This window comes from Syngnathus typhle, linkage group LG1 (genome assembly GCF_033458585.1).
Source record: "Syngnathus typhle isolate RoL2023-S1 ecotype Sweden linkage group LG1, RoL_Styp_1.0, whole genome shotgun sequence".
NCBI lineage: Eukaryota > Metazoa > Chordata > Actinopteri > Syngnathiformes > Syngnathidae > Syngnathus > Syngnathus typhle.
The window spans coordinates 13,580,991-13,605,000 of record NC_083738.1 but is presented as its reverse complement, the minus strand read 5'-3'; the positions used below and the strand labels follow the sequence as shown (position 1 = coordinate 13,605,000).

The following is a 24,010-nucleotide window of genomic DNA, read 5'->3' as shown; positions in this document are numbered from 1 at the left end:
CATCAGACGTTTCAGATCAATTTGTCTCATGGTGTGTTATCTGCAGAGGGTGGGGTCTTGCTGGCCCAAGTCACACTGTTGTGTAATCGCCATGGCGATAAAGGTGAGGCAGCGAGGGGGGCTGGAATCGATTAAAGTGTTTGTAGTAGATGGAGAGGTCATGCAGGTCTCGGGAACACCCTCAGAGCCATGAATGATTTGGTTCCATTTTGCTATCCATCCACTGATCCAGGATATCCATTAATGCAGATTACAGCTGTGCATCTAGCATCAGACTACCCACCAGCAATGAATGATGTAAAAACACACTAAAGATTTCAAAAGTATTTTGTATTTAATCACCATATCTTATTCATAAGCTTAATATATTTGTGCAGTGTGTTGCTAGTACACTGTTCTTCTCGTTTTGCTCATGAAACATTTATGGAAATGAAAATAGGCTCATTTGTAAACTGCAATGAGTTCTATGAAACAAACATAGGCAAGATATACTGTAGTGAGGAGGAGCCACTCTTCTCTTTTAAAATGCATGTATACTATGACCTGGATACAGTGAGAGCGCAAGGATTTGAAGCCAATTTGATTAATTGTGCATCCCGTGATACACCCAGGAGGATTTTCCAATGGTATGTACCGGAATGAGGCTTCCTTGTAAATCAGGTACAAGCCATGAGAGATTGCAAACCTGCATCATTCATCAACTCATTCTTAAATATGGAGCCATTTGATTGACATAGGTACACCGTGTGGACTAATATGAAGAGACACAGCTCTTCAATTCAACAACCAAGTGTTTGGACTAGTTTGCCTTCATCTTAGATTTTGGATCATTCTGTGCTTCCATTATGGAGATGACCATTTTCTGTTCTGACACAACGAGGACGTGGTACTGGTAGAATATACGTATGTGCCAGCACTAGTCAAAAGAGGTTACAGTACTATGCTTACTATTGCTTTTCTGGAGCAAGAATGAAACCGAATCGTATTCGAATTTGGATTCGAATTCATCAACGCAAGAGGGCTGCAGAGAGCGATTGATTTTGCAGGCGCTATTCTACTGGTCTGTCCCCATGTTGTCCATTGTTTTTTCTCAAGCACAATTTTAAAGTGTTGAAAATAGCTTGAAAGGAATTCTCTTGGCGCTCTTGAATGCTCCACTTTCATTCCCAGTCACTTTCTACCAACAAAGCACAGTACCTCAAATTGGTCCCACACATACAGAGCTCTTCAAATAACAAAGATGTTGATATCGATTAAATCTCAATTTGTTTATTTGTTGAAAACACTTTATGCCTACTTAAGGGGGCTCAACCACCCCCATTCAATGATTTACATTTTACAGCAAATTACAAAAAAAAAACGCAATTCATATTGACATTTTTTTGATAGCACACTGCATTTATCGCACATACCAGAAACTTACACTTCATGCATGGCTTTTTGTTTCAGGGTATGGAAGAGATGAAGTGGATGAACAATTGTTATTTGGTGTGTTCTTTTAAAAAGACACTCTCAACCACAATCTTGTAGAAATTACTCTGTGTGAACTAGTTTCAAGTTTAACTTTTACGTGTAATAGCAGCATTCTCAGTGCTTCTGTCAATGCACTAATCATTGATTGCTTGGCTTTATTGTGGTTGATTTAAAAAAAATGAGCTGAGCATAGTTCTTAACTTGGAGTAAAAAAAACAACAACAAAAGAACGCTTCTTCAGCAAAATAATAAAATGCCAATGAGCTCAGGTGTTGATCTGTAATTAGATGTCTTATCTGCTCCAAAGAAAAAAGGAGCCCAGTAATCTCTGATTTAGAAGAATCTGTCACTGAGACTGTACGATCGATCGGTGACAGTCTCTTTGTGTTCGATTGGACAACTGTTAACAGCCAAGCATTCCTATTAACCGTCTTGTACCACGTGTATCAGCGATTACCTGGGGTAATCTTGAGGCAGTTAAAAAGGTACAAGTCATGTATATGTGCATTTTGATGGGACAGTTGGGATGGTGTTCATGGGGGAATTTGAAACATATCCTCAAACTGTGTTTCCACCATATTTGCATAGGTTCCCACAGAAACATGCACCTGCGGGACTTTAAGTGGTCTTAGGGCTATCTGGAAAGAGTAAAACAGCAAAAAGATTGATCATACATACTAAGCATAAGGAAGAGAAGTCATGTCGTGGCTAGAGGGTCCTCTGAAACAGGAAAAAGGCTTGCACCTGCAAGAACAAATACCTGCAATGTAGCAAAAAAGAAACTTTCCCTCTTCTCAGAGATGAATTGAAGGATTCATGAATGTGAGGCTGCCTATACATTTTTTAAAGATCTGTATCTTATAATTTGATATTGACAAGTATTATGAGGGTCAAATTGATTCAGAACTATACTCTGAACTGAAAATGGAAACTATGTAGGGTCTATTAGCCATCTCATTCATGTGTAGGAATGTAGGTGACCTTGTCTTTTGCCATTACTCTCCCACTTCTTTCCTCACTAGCTTCATTCTATTCATTTCTTCCACCCCTCTGCGTATTTCTGCTCAGAACTGTCACATGACTGCGGCTGCCGTATTGCGACTGGAGACGCTCTTCAGACTACTTTGTGTCTGGCTAGATTTAGAGCATGCAGAGAAAAGAGACTTTTTTGTGTGTGTCCTTGACCACAACCAGCCTAACGGGCGCCACATAGTATGCCTCAGCAAACATTCAGTAGCACAGATTCAGTTCTCTAAAAGGTGTAAAGCCAGTGGCGGCACCGTAGCCCACTGGTTCGCAAATCTGGTTGCCAACTGATTTAGGGTGCCCCCCGCCTGCTGCCCGATGACCACTGGGATAGGCTCCAGCATGCCCGCGACCCCCGTGGGGACAAGCGGTACAAATAATGAATGGATGGAATTGCACTTTAGAAGTGGAGATAATAATGGATAATTTATTGCAGGTTGCTTCTTTTGGTTGCTCTTCATGTGCAGTCAAGTGTAACAACGTGGAGAGTAGCCAGATGTAGAGATTTAGTTTGAGCATATCTGTCACAAGTTGGTGGTCCATGCAAACTTCTCCAGCCAGAGAAGAATGTGTAAATCTTTCATTTGTAAGTGATAAAAAGATGAATGTTTTTTTTTTTTTGTATTTTCCCTCAACCTCTTGTGTGATAACAGCATGTTCCCCCTCCACCCCTCACCCCCAAGCATGATGACTCCCCATCGCATCAGTGTGCATTTATTGGTTATATCCCACAAGCTCATCTGTGCAGTAATGCTTACTGCTGTAAATTGCTATGTCTCCCCAATGGCGACTTCCATTAGGGGCAGGAGGTGCTTTTATTTGTTGGCCATATATATAATATTTAATACAGAACAGTGATTTAGTTATCGTATAACCCTTCCTCATAAAGCTGTTTTAGGAGTATCATATTTTTTCAAATAGTAGCCTCTATTCCAATGATTATCAAAGTGTGGTACATGTACTCACTCATGCTCCTTAAGAGATGTGAAGCAGTACTAATCTATATTTAGCACTGTAAACAGATAAATCTAGTTATGGCTGTTATGTTGGTAGGTTGACATCATCGTAATGAAGTGTTACCAAAACACCACGTTGCGGGGGTTAGTTTTATTGCAAATCAAAAATAAGCAATAAACTCACCTGTGGAGCAGAAATGTTGCTTACTCGGTGTGTCTTCTGAATCCTCAATTGTCCGAGGCCTCTTCACTTTGCTACTTTTTGCTTGTCTCTTGCGCAGTTGTTAACCAATGAAGGATGTGAATTTAACGGAGGTTGATATTCCGCCATGTTTTCGCAAAGTTCATGATGTAAAGATTTGACACCTTGTCGGTCACATCTTCTCTCTGTGATTGATTCACTTTCCTCACGTGTGGTTTAGGTTTATTAGTTATATATTTATTAAATTTTCTCAGATCATTACACTCACTACATTGTTACAATAATGTTATAGTGACTTTTCTAAAAAAAAAAAAGAAATATATATATATATATATATATATATAGTAAGTGATTTTTTTTGGGGGGGGGGCTACCCTTTAAGCACAGTGTTGATGTTCAAACTATACATTAAATATGAATTTTAGGAGTAAAAAACCTCTACTATCTTTTTAATGAACACTTAGGTCAACTATGCTTTGTGTAAATAATGAATTATCAATAACTTTAATTTTGCCATCAGGGTGTGTGATTTTTCAAAGCAACCCACCACAAATGACGAACAAATCAATAAATGGAAATAAATGAGGCGAATGAAGAATCCGATTAAGTCTAATTAAGATCCAAATAAGTGTTTAATCACAGGAAATGAAGCCTAGTCTAATTGAATTGTGAATTTGTCTTCAGGAGCCTGCATTGCACTTGTTCTTTTGCCACTCCTTTTGTAGACATACTGTCTTTCAGTATATAGAGTCTGCCATTCATCTGTTGTTCATATTTCGCAAGATGATAATGTGACTTTTGTCTATCTCAGTCTGAAGAGAAAACAACCAAGATTTATTTAGCATTAATAACAAGAGTTGTACTAGGTTCATCTTGTTTTTTCTTTTTCAATTACTTCTCTGGTTCTTCTATATCAAACAAATTTGTTTTAGGTTCATTTACCTGACATGTTTCGGCGGAATCTTCCGCCTTCATCAGAGTGATGAAGGCGGAAGATTCCGCCGAAACATGTCAGGTAAATGAACCTAAAACAAATTTGTTTGATATAGAAGAACCAGAGAAGTAATTAATAACAAGACTTTGACATAATTAATATTGCTGGAAAATCACAGACAAAACGACAATAACCAAATTCCTCATCCTTGCATTCCTGCATACTGAAAGTGGCTGCATTGATAACCTGTCATGTCAACATGTAATATAATCAATTCCAAAAAATATTTTGTATAGTGTGCATTTCTTCCAAATGTTGATTATTGATGCATTCTTCACCTTGTAGTCAAACAGTGAATTTTACAATTATGATAGTTAGATTAAATATTACATAAAAGTTTATGATAAAACATTAGATACCGCTAGCGTTTTATTTTTCATCATTTTATTCAGACCTTGCAGCATTGCACCTCATTATTCATTACAAAATGCCTTAGAATGTCTTCTGCTCATCTAAAACAAGATTACATGCAGTACATTATTATTCATATGATAAACTTTGATTTTCATAAAACATTAGATAATCATGACTACTGTCAATTGATATTTAAGGGATGGACGCACACTGAGATCGATGTTTGGTGATAGGCCACATCATAATGCTTTGATTCTTGAAGTAAGGTCACGAGGGGTTAGTGGGCTCCCTCTGCTTGTACTATATGAAACAATCACTGAATAACATTTTCTTATTGTGCATGCTAAAATGTCTTCAACATGAATTTTTGAAATGTGTCTGTTTTCAAAGATGTATTCAACTTTCATTGGCAATACATTTTTATCTAATCATTATTTTAATACAGTTTCAATGGTTTTCATGTAAGTACAGTGTAAATATTTAAATTGTGCACAATTATACAGCGGCTAAAAATATTGAATTTTTAATAACACTTGGGTCTACTACATTATTGCATCACATTTATTATAATCCACTAAAGTTAACTGCATGTAAAAATCGGTGCACTTTTTTTTGCACAGATCAAGAACTACTGGAGGATGTCATAACTGACGGTGGCGTTTTCATCTCTCACCCAATAGTAAGTGACCTTTTCCACTGACAACTTTTGCAAACAGATGGAGTGTAGCGCACTAAGCACAAAAATTCATAACCTTTTCTTTCACTATGAAAAACCAACCAGTTTTCCCGTTTGCCCTATTTTTCCCTTGTGTGTAGCATTCTTAATTTCACAATTTCACCCTCAACCAAGGCTTTACACAGCTCTGTCCTATATTCATGTCCTGCTGTTCACCCTGCACACACTCTTTGTTCTGATCTCCAGCCTCTAATCACTTACAGTGATATTGATGTATTGCATGCATGTGCTCCTCTTATCCACCCACAAAGGAGTTTGAGTCTTTTATGTCCTCTGTCTGTCTTGACTGAGTCTGCTCTTTTACATTATTTGAAAATGACATACACCACACCTCAAGGGAATGCCATATTTGGGCAAAGAGGCTGAGATTTTGGAAAGAAGAGTTCAGGACACAATTAATTTATTTACATAACGGACATGCAAATGTCCTATTCTCAAATGCTTCACAAAGAGGAAACCAAGTTAGAGTCTTAAATATTATATAAATTGTGTGTCTTCATTGGATTTCAACCTGATCCTAGAACGGATATTTTTTACTTAGTTTCAAGGTAAACGACTGCACATTTTGCCTGAATGTACCAATCTGCATGGAAAGTGACGCATTGCCTTTTTGAGCTGAACTATTAATATTAATGTCGTGATGAAATCAAATTTCTCTCATATGTATTGGGAATTTAATATGATTCGTTCTTTGTTCAGTTCATATGACTTCAACCAGTAGGTGTCGGTGATGCGCATTGAAGCTGGTGCCACCTCGCCGTAAAACAAAACGAAGAAGAAAATGACGTTACTTCGCTTGTAGCCAACCCATCGCTACTTCTGCTGTTTGAAAAAAAAAAAAAAAAAAAAAAGATGTATACCCTGGAGGAGATTGTCATGAAGTTACTTTTTACACCGCTCATAAAAGATGCCTGGCGAAGATGAAGGGTTGTTCTGTTCCGAAAACTTGGCTAGTAATAAAACACACGCAGATGTGTAGTGAGCCAGAAAAGGGCAACATAGACAAGATGTGTTGGATGATGGGGTTGTCATGAATTTTGATGATGGTCTAGTTAAGAAGCAAACATACAACAATATATTATGGGTCTGTCTGGATTTGGAGGACTGTCTCCCCATAAAATTTCAAGCAGTCCATGCACAAAATACAGAAACAAATGTGTAAACAATGCTTCTCACAAGACAAAATAAAACCTTAGATTTGGTAAAAGCGAATGTTGTAGCTATTGCGCACCCCCTAACATGGCCTTTAAGTTACGCACCTCATACAACAGATAAAATAAGTTCAAAACCAGTTTTATTTTGTAGGAATTCTTAATGTCTCTCTTGTAAAAAATTATTTTGTTTAATCACATACATATTGAAATAATAATAGGTGGTCGCTCTCACCACACATGCGGTTTCTAAAACCTTGTTGGCCAGCTAATGAGAAAGTGACAAAAAAAAGTGAGCTACATGACTCAGCTGAAATGACATCACCGAGCTAGTAATTGTTCTCACCATGGTGAACCGCTGACATCACGCAATGTCCTTTTGGATGAAATGGCAGGAACTCGAAAAAATCCCTAAATTTAGAAAGTCCTCAGGTCAACATTTGTTGTCAGGGTAACATTCATCGGTCTCAATACCTTTGCCCCTATTGTGATGCGTGAGCACACAAACACTTTCACGCCTTGTGAATTGCTCTTGTGTTTTGCGGTGCAGATTGTTCCTCTGCATCCTTCGAGTAAGACAGTAAAGCTCAGCCGCAATGAGACACGCTTTAGAAGTAGCTCCCATCTTCTTTTACCCTGATGGCGTCTATAAAGTTCAACCTTGATGGAATCAGACTGGCGGGTAAAAGTGCATCAGTGTACTTGGAGTGGGGGTGGAAAGGGAGACTAAAGACGATATAGATAGTTTGGGTTGTAAAAGAGCCTCTGGCATTCTGGATCACAATGTGGGGAGAAAATTAACCCTAAATCCTGGGGAGAATTGAAAGAGCCTGAAGGACAAAGGGGGAATCGAGGGACTGAGCAGGAATAGACCCACGCGTAGTGTGAAATGAGCCAGATGAAACATTAATCTAAAACAATGTTCCATTATATGTCCTTGAACTCATGTGAAAATACGTTTGAATTATGTTACCAAATTCGATGTGAAACTTTGGGTGTTTAGTGTTATTTCATGTCATTTAAATACCAACATGGTGATTATACTGCTAGACATGCAATGCACCTGCTAATATAGAAAAGCCTTCGGTTTTCTGCTTGAAAGTGGAATAAAACATGTCAGGAAAAGCCTACTAGACTAGCCGAACTTCATTGTTAAAGGCTACATTAATGGAAGAAAACAAGTTTTCAAATATTTGATCTTGTTTTCATTTTTCTGTCCAACAAAAAGCTGGAATTTAAGCAGGCATGTGTGGACTTTAATTTTTTTCAAAGCTACTGGAAGTGCATTTTGACAAAAACAGATCTGACACTCTAGAACTATAAATAAATAACACCTTATTCAAACATGAGGATGTTATATTTCTACGTCTAAAAACATAAATGATTCAAATAAGTGACAGAACTGGCCTATCTTGTTTTGTCCTGTCGCTGATGTGACTAAACATTTACTGGGAAACTTTTACGTTAGAGGGGATACTGTTGTCCAGCAACGTAATGACTTGGAATTTTCCCACAGTGAAAGACTTAAACTCGGTAAAGGCCAAGTGATACTTGATGTACAAAAAGTATTTTATTGGTGTTTTATTGCTTGGTGCTTTGGAGAAATGCAATGATGTGACTTAATGTATAATGGTCTATTTCAGTCCGTCTGAAGGACTCTACTACTAATACATAGGTACCAATTCAAGTATTATATTAGTATTATACACACTAGGTTGAGCACAAAATATTAATATGGAAAGGCATATAAGACATTGCTGTCTTTTGTAATGAATGGTCAGCAATGCAGCAGTTGGAAAGGAGTTTGTCTTTTAACTTTAGAGGGCAATGCTCCATGGATGCTGCAGGTGTCACTCCCCACTTGAAATATGCAAATCTAGAATTGTATTACACGTAGTAAATCTAGAATTTTGGAACTATAATTACAGTGGGAAGTGGAGATCATCTAGCCAATTGTGTGCCCACGTCTTGGGTAATGCATTCACCACTATGAGGCCATTGGCAAGTTGGTGATTTGAGCTTCCAGCATATACGAACATGATATTGCGCCCCTTAAAGTGGCCAGAAGTCTCCAGACATACTCATGCTTTATTCATTCGCTCCTCTCACAAAATAACAGCATGTGTTGTTTTTTGTCCTGCAGCCAGATGATCAGATGAGCCTTTTTGCCGTCATGCTCTATGACTTCCAGGACAGGAAGTTCTTCCAGAAGGATAACAGGATTGAGGATTCCATACAAGAAGTCAGAGACGTGGAGAGCTATCTCATCAGGTAGGGGAAGAAGATTGAGTTAAATTGCAACTCATCTGACTTTGGGCCGGCGGAAAAGGTCACAAACCATTTGCAGGGCACGTTGATAAATCCCAATGTTGATTTGTCAATCTTCAAGATGAACAATAGTGAGAAAAAAAAATCACTCTTGAACTGTATACTGAATGTTGTTTTCAGGTCTAAAACAAAGCTAGAAGCCTCACTAGCCCGATACCGAATCAAACATGACCTTTCATCTCTTGACTGCATTCTCCCTGAGAGTGTGAAGGTGAAGCAGGATCGATCCAACAGGCTGCCACTTTATGCATGGGTCAATGCACTGAGGAGCAGGTCAGCACACGTGCACACATACACTCATAGGGTACTCTCTTTTGTCACTGCATGCAGACTTTTCAGTTTGGTAGCGCTTCCTTATATTTTATTGCCCGGGAGGCCAGCTGACACCCAATTAAACTTTGTGTGTCTGTGTGAGTGTGTGTGTGTTTGTGTGTGTGTGCGTGTGTGCACCTAGGTAAGTGAGTGTATATAGTTGTGTTACAATATACAAAGGTGTCTTTTGGACAGGGCTGATTCACTCAGGTGTAAATCGTGCCACTGAGGGACATTCAATCAGCAACTACCCTCCACCAGCTCTGAGATTGGAAAGGTCACACCTGGGATGTGTGCCAGCGTGTGTGTGCGTGTGTGTGCGTGTGTGTGCGAGTGAGTGAGAATGTTGTGTGTCTCCGAATATTCTGACAGCGCATAAGACAGATATAAAGTCCTTTGAAAAGGCCATACAGCATTTCTATTGTCTTATATATCACTCCAGAATTAGAGGACAATTTAGACACCAACATTTTTGAAAAGTGTATGGTGGCAGTGGACTTATCTCAACTCGCATCTCACAACAAGCAGCAGTTTGGCAGCTTGTAAACAATTCGTCTTAGAAGACGCTTCAAGTCCTTTAAAATAATAGAGAATAACCGTAATTTTCGGACTATAAGTCGCACCGGAGTATAAGTCGCACCAGCCATAAAATGCCCAAAAAAGTGAAAAAAAACATATATATGTATATAAGTTTCTCCTGAGTACAAGTCGACCCCCCCCCCCCCCACACACACACAAACGATGAAAAAAAAACCCGCGATTTATAGTCCGAAAATTACGGTACTCGCAGTCTGTTTAAAACATGCTAATAAACATTTGAAAACATGCTAACAAATAGTATATAGAGATACAGTACAATACATATTTAGTTATCGCACTTTTGCTACAAGTTATTAGTATATTACAGAACTTATAGCTGAGATTTTAAGCAAAGGATGTTTGAACACAATTGCTGGAGCAACACATGTAGATAGATATAACAATACTCATATATTCTTTATCCAGTTTGAAAAATGACTAATATTGCTACTGCATATTGAGTTACTGCTACCCAGTGCAACCGTTCACAAATTTTGTTGTGGTTGTTTTTTTGTTTGTTTGTGTGTGTGTGTGTGTGGGGGGGGGGATTCCTCCAACTGCTGAATGTGTATTCTCTCGTCCGCCACCGTCTACAATTTGCTTTCAGTCTGGATGAGATCCAAAGTGTGCTGATGAGAGCGGGCCTCTCCCAAATGAATTCAGTCAGGGAGTTGGAAGGGCAGACCTTCTGCCAGGATCCTGACTGTGAGGATTTGCTGGTATTCCCCGCTCGAACGAAAGCAAGGCTGGATTCCACCACGCTGCTTCATAACCGCAAACTCATCATTCAGGTTTAATGGAAGCACACACGCACACACACACATACGCACACACAGAGTGGCATCGCTGTCCTCTGATATTTATAGCTTATGTCTCAAACTGATTACAAAGCGGCATGCAATCCCTCATGCCAACCAAGATGAGTTTGCCCGGAAACTACTGTAATATTTCACATCACTTCCTCACATCATATCATGCTTCTATTTGAGCCATAACAAATCTCCTGTCACATGTGTGTGTTTCACAACAACACAGTTGCTTCAGTTCCAACATTTATCAATTTCTCTACTGAAGAAAAAAAGAATCACAGCTCCTTGTTGATTATCCTGTGATGATTTGGTCCTCCAATTTTGGAATGATCCTCTATAAAAGCCCGACTCTCTTTCTCGGTTTGAATTTCACTGCAATGCAGTTTTCCTGTTTGTTTGTTTTACCTTTACAGGCTACGGCCACGAACCCGGTTTCTTGCTCATGTCTCGTTTGTCCTCTATTTGTTTGTTGCAGGATAAATCTTGCAGCCTGGCCTCGAACATGGCAGTCTCCCTGCTACCACACAATGGGGACATCCTCATCGTGGGCAGATTCTCTGGACTTACTGTCTCCCACATGGCCTCACTCATTAAGGAGAAACATAAAGTCAATGGCGACAAGTCCCGAGTCCTTGCTTGTGTCAGTGGTCTTACGGACGCTCAGAGGGAAGCGATGCAGCAAGTCATCGTCCACATGAACTGCAAGAGTAAGCATGACCATAGATCTCTTGCTCGTCGTAAGAGCTACATCTTCATTTTTGATGATCAAATTATTCCTACCAAAAGCATGTTGGCTTCTTGTATTACCTGACTCTGCTGTCATTATTGTGTTATTAAGTCCATTAAGACCATTCCTGGACTTTGACGACGTTCATCATGCACATAAGGTTACATTCAAAATAGGATATCATTAAATTAGGGACTTTGATGTCTTTTACATTAGGGAAGTCATGAGCACAATTTTAGGTTTATTCGTGCAGTATCATTGTTCAACAACAATGAGATTTCATCTTAAATCACAGCAATTAGGTCTAATGAAATGAAGTTGGGAAAAAACAGTCCAAAACATTGTTCTCCGTAGATATTGGACATTGGCAGAAATATACTGTCTATTTAAAAATATTATATTATTGTGTTAAATGCAATTTGCTACTGACATATACTAAAATATGATTGAAACTCTTAGTTTGAGCTTTCAATGGCCAATGGTCCAAACTCTATCCCTGTATGTTTAGATGTGAAGCTGATAAACGAGGGGTTCCAGTCTCTCACCAGTGGTGACAAGCGTCTTGCAAAAGTGCGTCTTATCCTGTTGACTCCCAACTGCTCCTTGTCTGCAGTCAGCAATCCACTTGAATTCATACTGCAAGAGAACAGAGGTACTTTTTGCGTGTACAGGTTTTTTTCTAAACCAGATCACATTGAACTGAACAAGTAATTTGGTGTTTCTTATATTTAGACGCCGTCTTGCTGCAGGACTTGTCCCAGAATTCTGTGGCCCAGAGCAGGCTGGAAGCTCTGATAGCACAGCAGAGGGAAGATATTGATCACGCATTAAAGTGTGAGTGTCGTAAACCTCTTGTTATCATGCTGAGACACACACACTGACACAAAAGCACCACATGCATGAGCTCTGTGTGGAGCCTGGCTCACCTCTCTGACTGAGTGCCTAATTATCTAATCTTATACTAATAGAACACGCATATGCTGTCCCTGGGAGATTGTCTGTCCTTAATTGGATATGCTAATGTTGGTCAGCATACATGCACACTTGACATTGCACAATCCAAGAGCCGACACAAGAGCTGCATCAAAAATATTTGCTCATGTGATGCTGTTATTAACATTTAACAACACGTTTGTTATTCGAGTTGTTGGGTATTAGTATTAGCTCAGAAAGTTCATTCAGCTTGCAAAAAGAAATGTCACAAAGTGGCGAGCGAGAGACGCTATATTGTTTTTTAATTCAACATTAAACTCAGTTTTAAATACCTGGACACCACATCTGCTCTTTGCTGATTGGTTGAAATCATATTAAAAGGTACAAGATGAGGCCAGAAAGGGCAGAGTTTCTTTCAACGCATAACAAATATGACTATTTGATTTTTTTTTGAAATTTCAAACTCTTCTTTTAAAAAAATGCAAACACACCCGTCATACTTTCATTGCTCTGAAGTCCTTCTACCTTGCATCCCCTAATTGGACTAATGTGGAAAAATAATGTATGCTGTTTTTGTATTTTTATAGTTCCCAACGTTTTAGCGGTTGTTTACGCAACCTGTTCCTCATACCCTCAGGAGAATGAGGAGGTTGTGACCAGAGCTATCGAGCAGGCCAATGTGATGGCGCAGCAGGAATGGCGGCTCGGAAAAAACGAGTTGAGGTTAGTCTCAGTTCGTGAGCAGACTCTCTGCATTTGTTGTCGTCTCTCTCCCCTTCAGAGTGTGTTTGTTCTGCTGTCAGTATTGACTCCCTCCAGGTAGACTTCTGTCGAAATCTCAGAACACCTCCAGTATAAACTGAAAGGTGCAACTTCACACTTTTAAAATGCTGTGAAAAGGGTAGACTACAAATCTCCAGTCAGACTTATTTTTTTAGAATATGATTACATGTATATACAGTTTATATTTTGAATTGCATTCGCAGAATATAATATAACAGAAATGATCTTTCTGGAAGACTGACTGTGATTAAGGGCTTAGCACTCTTTTAGCGAGAAATGCCAATGGTTACATTGAATAAAACGAAACTTTTCTTTTTATGATCGATTCAACTGACTTCCGCCAAACAAACATTACTGCAGAAAAGAACAGATTCTTATGCTAGACAGTACTTTTAACCGACTGCATCTTCGTGTCATGTGCTTTGAATACAAAGCCCTCAGAGCATTTATTTTTACATACTATATCCTTGATCCATTTTCAGGTTCATGTAGCTACTAGTTCATAGGACACACTTGGTCCTTACTGGTACGGCAATTTCTGTCTTTCTTTCTTTCTTTCTTTCTTTCTTTCTTTCTTTCTTTCTTTCTTTCTTTCTTTCTTTCTTTCTTTCTTTCTTTCTTTCTTTCTTTCTTTCTTTCTTTCTTCCTTTCTTGTAGCGTAGTGCTTTATTGCAGTATAAAACTCCTATTTTTACCTTTTACTTCTCTTGTCTTTGTGTTTATTTCAAAGCCAAGCCCTGAATTGTTCTCCAGACCATGCAGGAGGTTGTGAAATGCAAAAAGAAAGCAACTGTTTCTTCAGGGTGGAGCCCTCTGAGCTGAGTAACGGCTGCTTCCTGGCGATTCTCATCAGAGATGTGAAAATAAAGGTGAAGGTCTTTCAGAATACAATAGGATGCCTTTGGTTCCTAAATGATGAGATTGAAATCATTTCGTTCTCATGTGCAAACACATATGTATCATATAGCATATATACACATAAAATATGTTGAAATAAAAATATGTACAACAGAATGTTTTACAGGTCCGTGGAAGAAAAATGTGTTCTGCTTTTCACCCTTGTATAAGAACTGTCCACCATAACTTTGCTCAATAAGAACGTCTTTGTCATAATGATTACACTGAAGCAAAACACGATAGATGGACTCACAAAACTAGTAGCGATGTTGCATTGGCTGTAACCCTGGAAGCAATAAATATTTGCACACAAATGGTGCAGCAACACATTTATGCCCTTCTCAGACTACACAACTTTTTTATCATTCCAGACGGTTGCGCTGTCAGACTACAACATAAATACAATCGTATGTCTTGACCGGGAGATACGTTACACTACATGTCAGTCACCAACCAGACCCCGTCAGATTGTCGCATGCTTCCTGTAAAGAAAGGTGGATGATTACTGCTGAGAAGTGATGGAAAGAAATGAATCAAAGGCATTGTCCCAGTGGCTCGATGTAGCACAGTCACGTATGTGGGGATAGGAGGAGGCAATGAGAAAAGTGAGAGTTAGGGAAGTTGAAGGATGTCTTTGAGTTGATAGCTGAGACATTAATGCGAGATGTTTTTAAAAGATTGCTGTGATTCGTTTTGAGTTTCTGAAAATGAGATAAAGCTTTAGTTTGATCAACAAAGGTAATTGGGAGTTTGCCTGATAAAATCGCTCACAAACATCTTGTTTAAGACAAAATTGATTTCTGCGTATATGTTTTATGATGAACTGACTCAAACTGCGCATTCGGCAGCCGTTGAAGTCTTTTTGTTATGATGCTTATATCTGAACAGATCTCAACAGCTCAGGCTGTCGATTCTGCTCACGTGGGACCTCATTCCGTTGTATGCTATCCTTTAATGAAAATTAGGGGTAGGGATAGGAATTAGGAGTCAGGGTTAGGGTTCTGAAGTAAGATTTTAAAACTAACGTTTGGGTTTTGTAGCAGGGTTCAAAACTAAGGTTAAAGTTTTCAAACAATGGTTAGGGTTTTAAAGTAGGTTTTCAAATTCAAACGAGGTTAACTAAGGTTAAGGTCAGGGCTAGTGGTTAAGGTTAGAAGGGGTTGGGGTTAGGGGTGAGGCCTGGGTTGTTGTTAGGGTTCGGTGTTAGGGGTTTAGGGTTGGGGTTTTGGGGTTGGTTAGGTTTAGGGTGGCAGTAGTTGGTGAAAGTGCAACATCAAGCCTCATCTCATGTATTATTTTCCTCTTCCTATTCTGCAACATTACACATGTTTATGACTTATTCCTTCTAATTAGCAAATGTACTTCAGATGCAAGTATCTCCATCTTCTGGAAGCTGCTTTACCCCCCCACTGGCGCTCTGTTGCACTGGAGCACAATCTCCTTGTGGACCGTCTATCATTTTTTATTCTTCCATAGATAGGAATGAAAAGATAATCAAACCCTTGTAGTGGTGCCTGAAACAGAGACCCCACAACCACACACACGCACGCACGCACACACACACGCACATGCACCTGCAATAAACTCAACTAATCAAAAGTTATTGTGGCCCTCTGAAAAGTGCCATAAAAATAGCAATTATCAAAGTGTTTGACTGCTGTCTGGCTTACATGGGCTGTCATGGATGCGACCATTTAAGTTCTTTATGGGCCTTCCAAACAGTCAGGAACAATAAAGACAGGGGAGATTTTCTCGGGAATGTGGAGCAAATCTTGACCTAAAGGTCTCTTGGTTACAATATGCTAATTCTACTTGTTTTCCCACTTGTTTTCTTCATAATTTAAGAGTGTAACATTTTACATTTGGGGTGAGTTCAGGCTGTGTTGGAGAAAGTGAGCGATTAACCGAGGTTGGTGGAGATGGAGGGGAAAGAAAAAAATCTATGGGGGTGAGGAGGAAGAAGAAAGTAAGACAAGGGAGAGTATCTGTTGAATAATTCAATGTCCCCTGTCTGAATGCGTTAGCATCAATGAAGTTCACGGCACCAAACACGGGAGAACCTCTAGACCTACTTTACCTGTGGGCCCTTGGCAACATCCTCACATAAACGCATGCAAATACAGTATTGCATACACATGCACAGTACAGACAAACATACATGTTTACCCAGCACTTTCGATATCTTGCACAAACTGTTACATGCTTGCATGTCAGCTCAAGCACTTAAAAACAAAAAGCGGCAAGTCTCTGCGGCGCATGTCGTGAATTATTCAAGTGTTGAGGGAAGCGGTGTGAGCTGCTGATGAGACTGCAGGTGACCAGCAGCAAGGACACGGATGCATCTCCCACGGCTGTCACTTTGCGGAAGGGCTCCTTTGATAATGTATATTTAGTGTGACAATTATATACTGTAGTTGTTACTATAGGATCTGATAATTCTTCTTGTTGTATAACTCAAAATGCTAATTGAAATGGTTTCAAGATTACATCAAACAAAACTGCACTCTCGCCTCACTGGACACATTAGATGCAAAGGGTTACACTCTCAAAAGTCATAGTCACTACTAGAGAGGTATTCATTTAACAATGTTGATTATTTAGAATTTGTTATGACGGCTGCCAACCCTAATTGTAACAACGAACTTCAAGAATGTTTGACATCTTAAGACTTGGCATTGTTTTTTAAAATTATTTTGCCCATAGCTCGCTAATTGACATCAAAGAAGGGTTGCAAAATTGCAAGATGCAAAAAATGGAAAAATAACCGCTATTTCTGGTTTATGCCCAAAACGTATCATTTTCTTACTCTTTTTCTTTTAATAGTCTTCTCAACCCGAGAGCGTGGCAAAAGAGGGATCACAGGCTGTGCAGGCCAAGGTGTCTGCCAATCGCAAATCTGAGCGTGTCAAGTCCAACCAGCCAACCAGAAAGAAGCAACGTGGACAAGCTATCAGACCAATCAAAGTGACCTTTGTTAAAAAAACAGAGCACCAAGTTTCTGAAAAAAAGCGACACTTACCACGGGGTAAGATTTATGATTGGAGGGGTTTTTTTCATGGAATGAAGCAGTGGGGAATAATCAAATTCTACAATGTTCAGCATTTGGATTTTTAGTAGTCCACCTAGTTCTTAATTCCTTCTCATTCTTTAAAATAATACTGTTTTTTTAAAAAAAATCTTTTATTAGAGGGGAAATAAAATTCAGCAGCAAAATAGTTGCAAAAGTGTGCATACTCTATTATAAATAGTTATAGAATAACCCAATCACATTAAAACTTGTGTTACGTATATGGGAATCACCACACACCTGCCACCATTTCAAGCCCGCACTCCCAATCAATTTCAGCAGTGATTTTACTCACATTTTTATGCATTGACACTTTTAGGAATATGGCCAACTCCTCAAAATTTGACCTTAGTTTGATCGGATAATAACACATCTTGCCCTATGCGTTTTCTAGTGTGTTTTTGCAGAAAACAAGGTTAAATATTTTTACCATACTTCCAAAAGTTATGTTTGACGCGACACATTGCTGGTAATTGCCAAAAGAACACTATAACTAAGGTGAAGCATGGTAGTGGTAAGGCTTTGGAAGGAGTTGGGAACAGTCAGTGATAAGTGTAAAACTTAAGGTTTCTGTTTGAGAGGGAACAAAATGTCAGGAAAAGCCTACTAGAACATCTGACCTTTATTCAAATGGCGTTAACTAGGGGCACCTTAAATGGTGGTAAGTTTGGGTTGGCTCCAATTTAACCAGTTGGACTTCTACTTATCTAAATGCTTTTCTGTCAAAAAACCTAATTTTCACCAATATGTTTTCTTTTGGTTTTCCAGGAACTCCGCCCAAACCACGCTTAGAGACATCACAGAACTCCATTTCGGACTCTCACTGCACCTTAGAAAACTCCAACTCAGGCACCCCCAATCCAAAAGAGAATCCCAAAATCCACATCATTACCCCAGCTTTCAACACTGTGACTTCCACATCCAAACCGCGTCCGGTGCCTCCTCTTATCACCCCGGCGAAATTTGCAGTCCGTCTCCAGAAGGTCCAGCAATTGGTGCTGAAACCCGCTGTTATTGTCCTGCCTCCTCAGCATCTTCCCCAGTCACCTCTTCCTCAACTCCCCATGTGGAGGACCCCGGCACCGACGTTACCCTCCTCTCGAGCCTTGGGAAGTTTTCCCAAAGACACGCTGCTCAAACATAAGATGCGGTTTTATGTGTAATATTATAGTTTTATTCTGAACGGTCAAACTCCAATGGTGACTCTTATGGCACAATTTCTACAACTATTAATATCTATCGCAAGTTTGGAAAATTCTAAGCACAAACACTGCTTAGCACTGACTTGGCAATTTTGTAACACACTTTGAGTGGCCAAAACTCTTTTTGCAGACGACTCACTACTTGGACTCAATTTTCAAACGATCAACACAATCCTTGCAAAGCGAGACACATGTTGCTGCTGGTGCTATTCTTTTTTTTTTTTTACGCTATTCTGCAACCGGCTGGCCACACTTTTGCAGGAGAAAACTATTTTAGATAATTAGTTCAATCAGCCTATGCAGTAGAAATAAGACACAGGTAAGATGGGGGACAAAGGAGGGACGGTAGAGTGCGATTTAGAGAAGACTGGAAAGAGTTTTCGAAATTGGGTTAAAGGTTTGTAAAGAAAAGTTGCAAAAAAAAGCCCATTGGTTACCACGGAGCAATCCCGAGGAACCTTCTCCAACCTGTTTCTAAAACATCCAAAACATGTGACATCACTGTCAGCTGACTGGCTGAGAGATGTACGTAGGTGTGATGCGGCAAGAAACTCCACTGCACACACCCATTTCCTGGTTTGAAGCAAATAGGAGCCAAGCGGAGTTCATCTCATCAGCCATTTTTAAATGTAGTCTGAGTTTTAGACCAGTTTCGTATGCCGTTGTTAGTTTTTAGCACATTCAGTCAACCTTATCCCAATAAGAAGTTGACGATAAGAATTTTGGTCCTTATCTTAGTCTAAAATGAAAACAAATATTTATCTAGTTTTAGTCAACGAAATCTATCAACGTTTTAGTCAAGTTTTATTCAGGACAATCATTTTACCTTTTTATATATTTTTTTTGTCAGCAGACATTGAACATTTTATTTTCAAGTTCATACATGTATTACATTCATGAAATTGTTGGTTAAAGTTATTTTGGATTTATCTGTGGTGTATTATTTTAGTTTAGTTTATCTAGACGGGTTGTTCTAGCTTGCATCCAGCTGCACAGATGAATTGCGTTAACTATAGTAGTTCACTTACAGCGCCTACAATATGTATTCATTTTCATTTCTGTTCTTTTCGTTAAGAACAAAAACTTTGTACTGGACAGCAACTTTGTACTACTACAACTAACCCATTATGCAAACAAACATCTTTGAAGAGTTAACACGTAAAAATGAATAAATATTGCTACCAACGAAAAGAACAGAATCTTTGTACTGCACAGCAACTTTCTACTCCACCTTTTGAGCTCAGTTCAGTGACAATCAAATGATCATTTCCAATATTCTATATCCTATTTAACAGAATTCTGTGCTGGTGAAGTTGTATAATTGAGTGAATTGTGCAAGATTTTTTTAGCTCATTTCAGTGACAATCAAATGATTCTCTCCAATATTTCCAGGATTTTGTTTTCTACTATGTGAACTGAGTTTGTATGAATTACCCTAGTTAATTCCCATTCATATTTTTATGGCATGAATGTACTTATCTTTTTATCTGTTTGCACCCATTGGCTGGGTCATGTCAAAGCAACTATAATGCACATGCAATACAAGAGTCTGCAGTTCATTCCTTTCTTTTGCCAATGCATTTTTATTTTCACAACAGAAAACATTTACACTGTCAATGATGACTGAACCTGAAATGAAATACAGCGTTATTCCTCTCCCGTGGTTGTTGATTTTGTGTAAGTTTGGACCGCATTCGCAGTTTGTGAGTCGAGTGCAGGTGCCTGCGCGCTGGTCTTTTAAAAGCCGTGAGTCAGCTCACACATTTTGCTGTCAGTATGGAAAACCGTTTGAGCATTTCTTCGATGTCCTTGTTATCCAGCTCAAGGTTCCTGTAGTAGGATGTTCTTTATTAATGCTAGATGTTAACTATTAGAATTTAATGAATCACTACTAGTACCAGTACCACACAGATGCCAAGTGTGCAATCTCTGACATCTGAATGTTGCAAGTACTATTAGTGACATTTGACTGAGGTACTTGAGGGCTTGATTGTAGGACGTACACGTCTAAGATAAAACTACTAGTAGACATTTTGGTGCTACTAGTAGTGTCCAGGATGCTACTAGTGTGTTACACATGCCTGCCAATTGGGTCTCGTAAAGATACTACAGTAGCACTGCACAGTACCTTATGAGTAAGGCTTAAATGCAGACCACTGGTCCAAAAGTGGCAGCAATAATGGAGAAAACATTCCTTGGAAGAAAAAGTCATTCAACTTGGGTGCTGAATTGTATTACTAGTGGAGACAAAGAGCAGCTATTGGATACTTGTTCAGACTACTTTGCATAGCTATGTGTATTAACTTGCATGTGTTTTTTATTAGAGAAGGGAGGTGACGGACTGAGAACGCAAGGGTATTTTACATCCGACTAAATACAGTGGTGCCGCGATAGGAGCTGTTATTCGGATGATTTTTTTTGGGGGGGGGGGGGTTGAGGTGCTTGACTGTTTGCCTAGTCCTGTTGCAAATAGATTCGAGAGAGAGAAACTCCTCGTAATTATTTATACCCCTTCAGGCTTGACTGTATGCGGTGGTGATATTACGCTTTTAGCAATGGATATATGAACACAAATAGCGCAGTAACACATGCAGTTAGACAATATGCAAATACTCACAGGCATGTATTCTTTATCCTCTGCGAGAATGAAAATTATTACGACATTCGTGTTGCACTTGTAATGATGTAAAAGCTTTTTATATTCTGTTTTTATTTAATTATACACTTTTGAAGATTTCAATACAACTGAGTCTTAATTCCCCCTTTTTTGATTAAAATAGTTTTTTTTTTGCTGCGTGGAGAATGATGATTTGATAGTTTTGAATAACACGTTGTTACAGTTAAACTCGTATCTGAAGGCACCACTGTCAATGAAAAGATCTGCCCTCTCTTGAACTCAGGTATAAATATTTTGTGTGTATGAATAAAGATTCCTGAGGACATAGCAACATTTCGACTGCTAGCAATGTAACATTCTTTATTTTCAACTCAATATATGGAGATTATTTTCAGAGTAATTCCTATAAAACAACGTTAAAAATGGGGCGTGGCTGGGAGCCATAGCAAGGAATTTATTGTTTTGTGCCTATGTTCATCACTTGTGCTGACAGCATCTACTTGATGTGTTTCCACCACTGGTGAATACTCTGAATCGCATCAACATAAAACCATCAAGGTAACATGCATAATCGAAAACTCGCGTCTCTCATCACTCCCTCTTTTGTGCCTGAAATTATACTACCTACTCACCACTACCTTTTCCATTGTAATTACTTATTCATTACACTCACTTCACACAATCAATGGAATATTCCTGGCCCTATTTTAGCTATCCCTCCCTTATATAATGCTTGGAGTCATTTAAATGGCATTTAGTGGGCAGCTGCAATTGCAGGAAGGTTATCTGGTGACAGACACCAAGAGGCGTAGGTGGCTCCGCCTTTCACTCAAATGCTGATTGAGTGTGAATATAAAATGATTCCATGAATCAGTTCTGAGCAGCATCGTGACGAGAACACCCCCCCTCCCTCGAAAGCCAAATAAGTGAGCAAGTCAAAGTTGAACCAACTGTTCCTTTTCAATTAAAAACACCTTTCATCATCTGGCACACTTGACCATCGTTTTCTTTCTTTTTTTTGGTGTTGACCAGTGTGGTGGTCACTAACATATATGTACATCACTGGTTACCATGGCTGTGAAGCTGTGCATTGTTTGGTTGTGGGGAGGTGCCGTGCTCACTGGTGAGGGTCATTGCTGAGGGAGTTCTGATGGCGGTTTCTTGGCTTTTAGAGTGTCTATGAGAGACTGGACACTGCGCTTCACGCTGGTGCTTACTCGGCGGCTCACAGAGTCGGCGGCGGGTGAGGACGAGCAGCCGGCCCGCTGCGAGGGCGGCCGCGCCACCAGACACTTCTGATACCGCAACTGAAAGAAAAGAAGAGATACTTTATGTAAGCAAGAGCAATACAATTGTACAAAAAGCACAATGGGCATGTTTAAATATTAACAATAAATATTTCTTTTCTAGCCGAGGAGAGTTCGGCTGGTTGGGCATTAGTGTGCCTCTCAATATCAGCCTAGATATCAACCTATTTTGCAGTAGTTTTTTTTTTTCTCTCAATATTTACCGATAAATTATTGGTCTGATAATTAGCGTGTATCCCTAATATGTACATTTCTTCCCAATAGGTCTGCCCTTTGCTGGTTATGTTGATTTAATAAAATAGATAAACTACAAATTGTGGCAGTAGGTTAAAGTTTCCAAAATAGTGAGTAAACATGGATTGTGAAGTATAAAAAGTCTTTATGAGAATTTGCTAGTGATTTATAGAATAAAAGATCAAGTAAAGGTTTCCTTATTCATAAATGGTGGCAAAACATCGCACTATCCAGCAAAACATCACACCATCCAGGAAAATAAAATATCTAACTAAATTTCAAAATACAGTCAAAAATTGACTTGAATTGGTTAAGTGAATTCAGAATTGTATTGTTAGTTCAACAAAAAAAAAAAGTTGAACAAATATTAACAGATTTCAATGAAGAAGCAATTCGGAAGATGAATGAATGAAAATGTATGCATACACAATATATGCATACACAATACTTTGTCTGCATTTTTTGGTTAATGGTTCAAAGACATGAATCTGATTTTACCACACATGCTGCCTGCACTGCTTCAGACACACATCCAGCATTGGGGTCACACCAGAACACATGGCATTGGAAGTGTTGGTTTCCCGTGTCCATGATGAAGGCAAATGTGTGGACGTCCTGCCCCACTCCCATGAAGGATAAGAAACGGACCCGACACTCCACCAATGCCTCTTCTTCCTCCTCCTGAACAAGAAATCATGATAAGAATTCAACTCATCTCTTCTAGATAGCATTTAATCCGGACCTGCCTAACATTTAACAGAATTACTGCTCAACATAATACTGTATAATCCAAAGCATGCCTTTTCTTTGATAACAGCCAGAGTGGTGTCAGCAATGCTCAGAATGACAGGTGTCCAGTCCTCCTTGCCTGTGGAGGACACCAGACTGTCAATGGCTCCATTTATGATGTCCATACCTGGGGAGAGAATACACACAAGAGAGCATGAAGCAGGAGATGACGACGGGAGGAATTTATTGCATATCATAAGGGAGCCGTTTGATTTTAAGAGCAGCCTCATATGTACCTATGGGTCGATTCACTGACGTCACACCCAGATAGAAGACGTGGAACTTCTGTACCAGCTCAGTCTTTGGCATTGGAAATTCTGAACAGTGGAAAACACACCAAAGAAAACCCACGTTTTTACAAACAGCAAATAACTTCTAACAGTGGTCCTGACGATTTAATAATTGGATCAAACTAAAGAAATAAAAAGGCTTGTGGATATTTGCATAATTTTGGGAGCCGCTGGCATGATTAAGGCTGGATGTTTTCTGGGTGGAAGTCCTGCCGGGTTTGCTTGGATGGAGGCTTGCAGGCAG

General features: G+C 39.3%; 2 protein-coding genes across 4 annotated transcripts in view; one reads left to right on the top strand and one right to left on the bottom strand.

The window, feature by feature from the left end:
* The window catches only part of LOC133152648 (putative methyltransferase NSUN7), a 21,060-nt gene extending 879 nt beyond the window's left edge, over positions 1–20,181 (top strand). The window contains exons 2-12 of the mRNA XM_061276427.1: positions 5,626–5,684; positions 9,036–9,163; positions 9,341–9,493; positions 10,719–10,902; positions 11,396–11,627; positions 12,156–12,299; positions 12,380–12,481; positions 13,168–13,304; positions 14,089–14,232; positions 17,084–17,285; positions 18,096–20,181. Coding sequence (XP_061132411.1) covers positions 5,626–5,684; positions 9,036–9,163; positions 9,341–9,493; positions 10,719–10,902; positions 11,396–11,627; positions 12,156–12,299; positions 12,380–12,481; positions 13,168–13,304; positions 14,089–14,232; positions 17,084–17,285; positions 18,096–18,490 — 1,880 coding nt within the window. The 3' untranslated portion in view covers positions 18,491–20,181. The remainder of the gene's footprint in view (positions 1–5,625; positions 5,685–9,035; positions 9,164–9,340; positions 9,494–10,718; positions 10,903–11,395; positions 11,628–12,155; positions 12,300–12,379; positions 12,482–13,167; positions 13,305–14,088; positions 14,233–17,083; positions 17,286–18,095) is intronic.
* LOC133152630 (amyloid beta precursor protein binding family B member 2-like) overlaps positions 20,093–24,010 on the bottom strand; it is a 30,312-nt gene continuing 26,394 nt past the window's right edge. For all 3 annotated transcript variants that reach the window (XM_061276414.1, XM_061276408.1, XM_061276398.1), the window contains exons 11-14: positions 23,713–23,793; positions 23,488–23,603; positions 23,186–23,368; positions 20,093–22,453 (exon numbers count right to left, since the gene is read on the bottom strand). In XM_061276414.1, coding sequence (XP_061132398.1) covers positions 22,277–22,453; positions 23,186–23,368; positions 23,488–23,603; positions 23,713–23,793 — 557 coding nt within the window. In that variant the 3' untranslated portion in view covers positions 20,093–22,276. The remainder of the gene's footprint in view (positions 22,454–23,185; positions 23,369–23,487; positions 23,604–23,712; positions 23,794–24,010) is intronic.